Below are 10,000 nucleotides of genomic sequence, written 5' to 3'. Positions count from 1 at the left end.
CTGGTGACGTTTCTGTTGCTAAACGTTCTGAATAATGTCTTCACAGGAAGAAGCGGTAAAACCGTCTGGAAAAGTGTGCGTGCAGCCGCCACACATTTGTCAGGCTGTGGAGCCGATGAGCGTCTCGGATCTCGTTGGCTGGCGGCCGAGAGCGTCACCATCTGTCATCGCGTGAGCCCCGTAGCCGCCGGCAGTATGTGGAGACAAGTGTACAAGCGGCAGGACCTACACAGCGCGAGCAGGCGGGACGCCACAGAGCTTTGCATAGCGCTGCCGCCACAGCAGCGGGAGTAGCGCGTCGGACACGGAGCCCAGGACCGGCGTTTCACTCCGAGAGAATATTACCCAAGTTTGCCTCGTTTACTTTTGATGGGACACTAGACCATGGCGGTTTCATATCTGTGAGAGAATATTATGCAAGTTTTCCTCGTTTACTTTTGATGGGACACTAGACCATGGCGGTTTCATATATGTGAGAGAATATTACGCAAGTTTGCCTCGTTTACTTTTGATGGGACACTAGACCATGGCGGTTACATACCTGTGCGCACTGCATTTACTTTTCTATCTCAGCACGCGGAGATGCACAGTGGTGGACGCATCACCGCCGGACAGAGAGGCACTCGGTTCAGCCAGCGAACGCATCTTTGACCGCGCTGCGTTTGATAGGGACTCGCAGGATGTTGTCACCTTAAATATGTACAAAATCTATGATAAATATACTAAAGAGCATCGCCAACGGGACGGAAACACCGTGAGGAGTTTCAAGGCTGTTCCAGGTGAGTGATAGACTGATGGGTCGGGGAGTAGCGTCATCTCCCCACAGAGTACACCATAAACACTCGAAGGCATAGCAGAGTACTTCAAACAACAGATTGTGTGTTTGTGTGTGTGTGTGTGTGTAAGAATGTGATATCAGAGTCATATCGACTGGCGGGGAGTTTGCACGTAACTGGACAGAACGGTTATGGCTTAGAACCGCCTGGCAGCATGTGAGCCAAAATCGGGAAATTCACACCATGGGCGCCTGCATAATGTTGTTTTCGCCTGCCGCTCGTTATCAGATGTGTGTGTGTCTGTGGACCAGAGCAAGGCGCGCGACGCGTACTTAGACCCTTCTTCCCCTAGCCCTCGTGTACCCTACGACAGAGCGATTTAGCCCAACTGATAAAAGTGTCTCAGCTCGACTTTCATGAGATTGAGACACTCTGCACACACACACACACGCGCACACACACTCACACACACACACACAGACACCCTGCACACAACGATTGGTTTCATGCTCGGAGGCACTCAGTTTGGCCGTTGTAAAGTTTCCAGTGCGCGAGACAACATCCCTCAGTGTAACGGCACTCGGGGGCGCGAGGGGCTTCTCTTAAACATTTCCATATGCCTCTCGCGGATTCAGGAGCCGTGTTTGTCTTTTTATTAGCCTGACTCATTAAAACACCCGAGCGTGGTGTGTGTGTATTTGAGAATGCAAAAAATGTGTTGTTTACAAGATTGTTTTATGGGGTTGCTGGCAATTTCATTGTTTTATAAAATAACAATTACCATCATTTTTAAAAGACGGGTTTACACCAACATTATGAGGGGAACAGTTTGTCTGAGTGGGAGTTTTGTTTTTGTCTCATAAAAAAAAAAGATTTCCACATAACCGTATTAAAACTCTTGTGCCCTCCAGTGTTCCTCAACAACAAGGTCTTGTTCCAATTTAACCTGACCTCCATCCCAGAGGCAGAGGTCGTCGTCGCGGCAACGCTTCACTTCCTGGAGCCACCTCGTGTGCGCAGGCCCTGGAGCTGTCGCCGCCCCCGCGGCCCGTCCTGCCGCCCCCCTGCTGCAGCGCCCCCTCCTCCCGGGCGCCTGGTGCTGAGGGGGGGGTCCCCTGCCACCCGCCTCGCCACCCTACCGCTGCCCCTCCACCGCCGTACCAGCTGGCTCCTGCGGAACGTCTCCTCTCCCGTCCGAACGGCCCGCGCCGCCGGCCACCTGCTCCTCACCGCCGAGTTCGAGCCCGACGCCGTCGAGCACCACCAGCAGCGCCGCCTGGACTGGGCCGCAGGGTCCAGGCCAGAAGACGGGTCAGGGTTGGCGCTGCCGTACCTGCTGGTGTACGCTGACGATCGGGCCATCGGTGAGCCCAACAGCGTGGCTGCCACCCTCCAGCGGTACGGCCCGTTCCCCGGTGCAGAGGACCAGCGGAGCCAGAACCAGAACCTGGGGCAGAACCAGAACAGCCGGCCAAGACGGGAGGCGGAACACCTTCAGAACAACCTGCTGCCAGACCTCCACCACACGGAGCCCAAGAACAGGGAACTCTGGGAAAATACCTACTTCCCTTTCAAACCGAAATCGCCCAGCCGTGACACACCACACCACACACACTCTTACACGCATGCGGATCGAGACACGCACCAAACACACATGGGCCGAGACTCACACGGCACACACTCTCAGAAACTCGCCGGTGGAGACGCTGTGAGCCCCCAGGGGGGGGGCTTGGAGGAGGGGGGGTCTCGGGTGCTGAAGTTCGACGAGCGGACCATGAAGAAGGCACGCCGGCGGCAGGGGAACGAGCCGCGCGTGTGCTCCCGCCGCTACCTCAGGGTCGACTTCGCCGACATCGGCTGGAGTGAGTGGGTTCTCGCCCCCAAGGCGTTCGAGGCATTCTACTGTGCTGGAACCTGCAGGTTTCCCATTTCCAAGGTGAGAGAACACCAAATGTACCTCACTGTTCTGTTACAGAACCCATTACAGCACGCAGGGATCTCAGAGAGCCTTTGGCTGGTCATCACCCTCACTATTGGCTATTGGCTGGTCATCACACTCACTATTGGCTATTGGCTGGTCATCACACTCACTATTGGCTGTTCATCACCCTCACTATTGGCTGGTCATCACCCTCACTATTGGCTATTGGCTGGTCATCACACTCACTATTGGCTGTTCATCACCCTCACTATTGGCTGGTCATCACACTCACTATTGGCTGTTCATCACACTCACTATTGGCTGGTCATCACACTCACTATTGGCTATTGGCTGGTCATCACACTCACTATTGGCTATTGGCTGGTCATCACCCTCACTATTGGCTATTGGCTGGTCATCACACTCACTATTGGCTATTGGCTGGTCATCACCCTCACTATTGGCTATTGGCTGTTCATCACCCTCACTATTGGCTGGTCATCACACTCACTATTGGCTATTGGCTGTTCATCACCCTGACTATTGACTATTGGCTGTTCATCACCCTCACTATTGGCTGTTCATCACACTCACTATTGGCTGTTCATCACACTCACTATTGGCTGTTCATCACACTCACTATTGGCTGTTCATCACACTCACTATTGGCTGTTCATCACCCTCACTATTGGCTGTTCATCACACTCACTATTGGCTGTTCATCACACTCACTATTGGCTGTTCATCACCCTCACTATTGGCTGTTCACCACCCTCACTATTGGCTGTTCATCACCCTCACTATTGGCGGTGAAAGTGTTAACAGGAAGAGAGCAGGTCCACATCATCCATCTGCACCACAGATAGCCAACTTACCGTTAGCCAGTTGGCACCCCACTGTCAGTGAGAGCACGTTAGCCTGTTAGCATCCCGTTTGCAGTGAGAGAACGTTACCCTGTAGGCACCCCGCTGTCAGTGAGAGCGCGTTAGCCTGTTGGCACCCTGCTGTCAGTGAGAGCACGTTAGCCCGTTGTACAAACAGTAATGGTGGTAGTGGGAGCAGCATGGAGGAGTGAACTTAATGTGAAGAAATTAAGTGTGAGTTTTAGCAATCCTTCTAGCGAGTTTGTCAGTGAGAATCCATCTTTGTTCTTGGTGTGACGGTGCCGTTGGTCGACCAGCACGTTTGCTTATTTCCTTCTCCTGGCAGTGGCACAGCAATGGCTAACAGCTCTCAGATCTAGAACAGAATAAAATGAAGCAGGCCTTACTAGTCGCTTTATTAAGACAAGATACTGAGTAACTGGATGATCAACCCATATGATGGTCATCTCAGACCTCGGTGATGAAACAGACATAGTGGTTGGAGGACTCTCTGAGTTGTTATTGATGTTGTGTTTTACAGCTCTGCAATGGAAGAACAGTGTTGGTTAGGATCAATAAAGGTGATTGATGTTGTGATTTACAGCTCTGCGATGGAAGAACAGTGTTGGTCAGGATCAAAACTGGTGATTCCTTCATGCATGGGATCAGAGTAACAGTGTCATTCTTTTGACCCAAGATACAAGACAAAACACAGTGCTGAAAAAGTCAAACACATCTGGAAAAGCACAAACTGGTCCTTGTAGGCCTCCGTAGAAACTAAGTTTACTAATTTGTTTTCCTGCTCCCACAATCTTCTGCAGGTGGTTCGGCCCTCCAACCACGCCACCATCCAGAGCATCGTCAAGGCGGTCGGAATCATTCCCGGCATTCCGGAGCCCTGCTGTGTTCCGGATAAAATGAGCTCGCTGCCGGTTCTGTACCTGGAGCCAGAGCGGAACCTCGTTCTGAAGGTTTACCCCGGAATGTCTGTGGATACCTGTGCTTGCCGGTGAGGAGAGGAACCAGCAGGACTCACAGCAGAGCTGGAAAAGACTTCAACTCCCCCACAAGACTACCGGGACCCACTCAAGATCATGAGAAAGAACAAGCAGTCTGTCTCTCTCTCTCTCTCACACACATACACACACACACACACACACACACACACACCTGCTCAAGTTCACGAGAAAGGAATGAACAGTCTGTCTCATGCAGAGACACACACATGCACACAAACTCTCCCTCTAAAACACTCAGGCACAAACACACTCACACACACAGGGACTCTCCCTCTCACACACTCTCGCACACACACTCACATACACACAGGGACTCTCCCTCTCACACACACAGGCGGACACACATTCACACACACACAGTGACTCCCATAATGGACCTACAATATGACTATGAATGCCCGAGGGCGCAGAAGTGGAAGTTGTTCTCCGTGTTTCTAAGCCTCAAATTCACTCAGTTCCACATGTGTTGATGAACGGGGTGATGTTACACAGAAACGTGTCCTGGGTTTTCAGTCATTTAAGAGAAATCTGTGTGGTCTCTGCAGATTAGCTCATAGACCACTTCAGGCATGGGAATAGAAAAATTCATAGAAATATGAGAGTAGCTTTTCATTCAGACATGTCAGACGCGTGAATAGAAAAACGAATAGAAATATTTTCCTGGCAGAACCTTATTTTTGCAAATAAATGATCTGTAGGTCTCATAGTAAGCTAACCCATGGAATGGTCCAACTAGTTAGTTTATGAAAAAGTGTCAGTTGCTGTGAACTTAAAGATTGGCCAATACTGCATGCCTATAGCTGTCCCTCAGAGTTGAGCTAGTGCTGCCACCTGCTGCCCATTAGGTGGAAGCGATTTAAATTTTCTGAGGAATGGATGAAATCTCCATTTAAACACTAAACATATGGACATTCAGTCAGCATATCTCCTCCATAGTCCTCTTTCAGGTCCTCTCTGTGGGTCAGGGCTATTAGGGGTGCTCCTCCATAGTCCTCTTTCAGGTCCTCTCTGTGGGTCAGGGCTATTAGGGGAGCTCCTCTATAGTCCTCCCTCAGGTCCTCTCTCTGGGTCAGGGCTATTAGGGGAACTCCTCTATAGTCTTCCCTCAGGTCCTCTCCCTGGGTCACGGCTATTAGGGGAGCTCATCTATAGTCCTCTCTCAGGTCCTCTCCCTGGGTCAGGGCTATTAGTGGTGCTCATCTATAGTCCTCCCTCAGGTCCTCTCCCTGGGTCAGGGCTATTAGGGGTGATCCTCTATAGTCCTCCCTCAGGTCCTCTCTCTGGGTCAGGGTTATTAGGTGTGTTTGGGTATTCAATCAGTTTTATGATTTCTGCCCAGACAAAGTACCAGTATGTTGGCAAAACGTATCTCAGAGTTGTGCACATATATACATGAGCTATATATTTGTATTCAATGTACATAACCATAACCCATATGCATGTATTATACTGTCATTACATGCAGTATTTGCTTTGCAGATTATTTCCTGTAACTTGAATATATTTAGTTTCTGTGTGGTGCCTTTTTAGACCACACACATGTTGATGTGATATTCTACTATTTAAGTGCTAGTTAGCTAAAGTATTAACTGTGTTCTCCTGTTTAAGTGCTAATTAGCTAAAGTATTAACTGTGTTCTCCTGTTTAAGTGCTAATTAGCTAAAGTATTAACTGTGTTCTCCTGTTTAAGTGCTAATTAGCTAAAGTATTAACAGTGTTCTCCTGTTTATATGCTAATTAGCTAAAGTATTAACAGTGTTCTCATGTTTATATGCTAATTAGCTAAAGTATTAACAGTGTTCTCATGTTCCTGTTCTGTTCTCGCTCAGGCTGTAGGTATTTACCAACAAACAAGTCAGAAACTCACTATCTACTGTACTGCAGTGACATTTGAGAATCGGAACCTCTAACACAACACTTTGACATCGCTGTGGTTCCTCAGGAGATATCACAAGTTCTACAGTCTTGCCCATATAAATCAGGAGATAGCATGGGTTCTACAGTCCTGCCCATATTAATCAGAGTATGTGAATATATCGTCATCTTCAGTCCTGCCCATATTAATCAGAGTATGTGAATATATCGTCATCTTCACCCTTTCCTCTTTGTGTTTGCAGATGTTAGTCTAGTAGTGACCGAATAAATCATTCACTTATAACAGCATTTTAATATGTGTGTGTGTGTGTGTGTGTGTGTGTGTGTGTGTGTGTGTGTGTAGAGGGAGGCCATGTGTGTGACAAGAATGTGTCTCTGTGTGTTAGTGTAGAGGGAGGTCATGTATCTGTGTGTGTGTGTGTAGAGGGAGGTCATGTGTCTCTGTGTGTGTGTGTGTGTGTGTGTGTGGAGGGAGGTCATGTGTCTGTGTGTGTGTATGTGAGTAATCTCAGAAGGGCATTAGCATTTTTACGGGTTCAGTTACACCTCCTCTCTCTCCTTCATCTCCTCTCCTTCACCTCTTTCTACTCCTCTCTCTCTTCTACACCTCCTCTCTCTCTTCTACACCTCCTCTCTCTTCTACACCTCCTCTCTCTCTCCTACACCTCCTCTCTCTCTTCTACACCTCTCTCTTCTACACCTCCTCTCTCTTCTACACCTCCTCTCTCTCTCCTACACCTCCTTTCTCTTCTACACCTCCTCTCTCTCTTCTACACATCCTCTCTCTCTTCTACACCTCCTCTCTCTCTTCTACACCTCCTCTCTCTTCTACACCTTCTCTCTCTCTTCCACACTTCTCTCTCACCTCCTCCATCTGCTGCAGAATTATGATGAAGCTTGAGGGTGGTGAAACAGAAACCACTTCTGAAAAAAAAAATGTTTCGCGTTTGTGTAAAAAAATAACACAGATTTACCACCGGGTAGAACACACTGGGGTGTCCAGGCAGCAGTCCACCCTCAGCTCCGTGTCAGTGTGGGAGGGCTGGCCCTCAGCTCTGTGTGTGTGTGTGTCTCTGTTTCTGTGTCTCTGTGTGTTTATGTGTGAGTGTGTGTGTAAGTGAGTGTGTGTGTTTGTGTGTGAGTGTGTCTGTGAGTGAGTGAGTGATTGTGTGTGTGTGTTTGTGAGTGAGTGTGTGTGTTTGTGTAAGTGAGTGTGTGTGTGTGTGTTTGTGTAAGTGAGTGTGTGTGTGTGTGTGTCAGTTCGGGAGAGCTGGCAGGCAACTGCCGGAAACAGGAGTGTCAGAAACTGGGGAATTTGAGGAAGAGCACTAAGGGTTCTAGTCTGTGACCCCACATCGTTCGCTGGCCTCTCTCTCATTACCCCACTGTGTGTGTGTGTGTGTGTGTGTATGCATGTTCGTGTGTGTGTGTGTGTGAGTGTGTCTATGCATGTTTGTGTGTGTGTGTATGCATGTTAGCGTGTGTGTGTGTGTGTGTGTGTGTGTGTTGTTTACAGTGTGTTCATTAACCCTGTGGCCCCTCTGATAACAGTGCCTAAAACAAGGCTTCTCTGGGCGAGATAAGAGACGCGTTGTGTCTATTTTGGGTGTCCAGAGAGTTTATTGTATACCATTAGAGTGAACCCAGGACACACACACACACACACACACACACACACACACACACACACACACACACTCACACTAGAGGAGCCAGGGTCCCCAAGACCAGTGCCTAACACTCCAACCGCAGTCGCTAGTCTCGTCTGGGTAAAATTAGCAGATTGAAAAGCGTAAAGACAGTTGGGAGGAGGTTTCGAGGCACGATGCGATCAGGTCAGGTTCTCCTCCGGGTCTGCCTCAGTCTGGTTCAATACAGCAGAACCCTGAGAACCAGGCCGCTGGACGGGAACCAGACAGAAGAACTCGGAGCTCTGGGGTGGAGGAACCGGCTGGGGGAGCCGGAATCCCTGCCTGCTCTGGAGCACTCCGCAGCGGAGGAGCTGCCGGCCGAGGAAGAGGAGGTGGCGGAGGAAGAGGAGGAGGTGGAGGAGGAGGAGGCACAGTTGGCAGCGGAGGAGCTGGGGGCAGAGGAGGAGGTGGAGGCGGCGGAGGAGGCGCGAGCACAGAGGGAGAGGTTCCTGGGCACCATGAAGCAGGAGTTCCTGCGAAAGCTGAACCTGTCCAGCGCCCCACAGGAGCACAGCAGGGTCCGCCCCCCCGACTTCATGGTGCAACTGTACAATAAATACGCCTCCGACACCTCCTCCTCCTCCTCTTCCTCCTCCTCTCCCCGGGCAGACGTGATACGCAGCTTCAGCATGCAAGGTGAGGGGCTACACACACACACACACACACACACACACAGACACACACACACAGCTGGGCTTAAGCTACCGCACACGTACACACACACACACACACACAGCAGAGACGACACTACACACACAACACACAGCTGGGCTTAGGCTACTACACACACACACACACACACACAGCAAAGATGACACTACACAACACAAACACACACACACAGAAGAGATGACACACCACACACAGCTGGGCTTAGGCTACCAAACACACCACACACACACACACACACACAGCAGAGATGACACTACACACATCACACACTGCTGAGCTCTGTCGAACTCTACTGAATTGTATTCCCTGTGCAGTAGATTTATTAAGTGTCTGATTTACTAGTTGAGTTGACAAGCATTGCTCTTCCCCACCATAGTCCACAGCTATTCACAGACTATTCCTCTTCAAATTGGTTTCATAGATTGTTTCATTCTCTTCATTTTAAACGATGTGTTTTTCACAAGCTATGATGTCATCATGTAAGGTTGAGTGTTTTAATTACACTAAATTAATAATGACATAATACTCACTTAATAACATTTCAAACAACGTGTTTTTCACAAGCTATGATGTTATGTAAGGTTATGGGTTTTGATTACACTGATGTAATTAATATTAAGCATTAATGGCGTAATATTTCCTCAAAAATGTCTGCGTGTCCCTTTCAGACATCACCTTCAGGGAGGCGCCGGGCGGCGTGATCAAACACCGGCTCCTGTTCAACGTCTCGGTTCCGAGCAGTGAGGAGATCACCTCGGCTCAGCTCAGGCTGTTCACCCTGACCAGGCCCAGAACCGGCCCGTGCCCGCACGGAACCGCCGCAACCATCAGGGTCTACCAGCTGGAGAACCACGCGGAACACAGGCTGAGGAAGGACCAGGGAGAGCGAACGCTTGAACAAGAACACAGAAGCGATCAAGAGCAGACAGGAGAACAGACAGAAGAGATAAGAGCGGAACCGAGAGAACCAACAACAGAGAGAAGAAGAGGTGAGGAGGCAGAGGGAGAACACGGAGAACCGCTGACAGGGAAAGAACCAGGACGTCAGACAGCAGGGCGACAGGAAGAAGAGACAGATCAGGTAGAACCGGAGAACGGAGGAGACAAGCTCTTAGTACCCCTAACAGAGAATCACCTGCAAATGAGGAGAGACCACAGGCATCTGGAAGACATGAGAAAGATT

At 49.7% G+C, this 10,000-nt stretch overlaps 2 protein-coding genes across 2 annotated transcripts in view; both read left to right on the top strand.

Annotated features, from left to right (window-relative positions):
* Positions 1–285: 285 nt before the first annotated feature.
* gdf10b (growth differentiation factor 10b) lies at positions 286–4,573 on the top strand (the record flags this gene model as incomplete). The annotated part of the gene is made up of 3 exons (XM_080841319.1): positions 286–779; positions 1,688–2,712; positions 4,382–4,573. Exons 1-3 carry the CDS (start codon positions 527–529, stop codon positions 4,571–4,573), a joined length of 1,470 nt encoding a protein of 489 aa, XP_080697445.1. The 5' UTR covers positions 286–526.
* A 3,706-nt stretch (positions 4,574–8,279) lies between these two features.
* Positions 8,280–10,000, top strand: part of gdf2 (growth differentiation factor 2) — a gene marked incomplete at both ends in the record, with an annotated part of 2,981 nt that continues 1,260 nt past the window's right edge. The window contains 3 exons of the mRNA XM_080840803.1: positions 8,280–8,477; positions 8,583–8,781; positions 9,486–9,931. Of these exons, the coding sequence (XP_080696929.1) occupies positions 8,280–8,477; positions 8,583–8,781; positions 9,486–9,931 (843 nt within the window). The remainder of the gene's footprint in view (positions 8,478–8,582; positions 8,782–9,485; positions 9,932–10,000) is intronic.

The sequence above is a fragment of the Sprattus sprattus genome (assembly GCF_963457725.1).
Source record: "Sprattus sprattus genome assembly, chromosome: 6".
Taxonomy (NCBI): domain Eukaryota; kingdom Metazoa; phylum Chordata; class Actinopteri; order Clupeiformes; family Clupeidae; genus Sprattus; species Sprattus sprattus.
The sequence above is the reverse complement of the archived record's forward strand: the minus strand, read 5'-3'. Positions and strand labels throughout refer to the sequence as shown.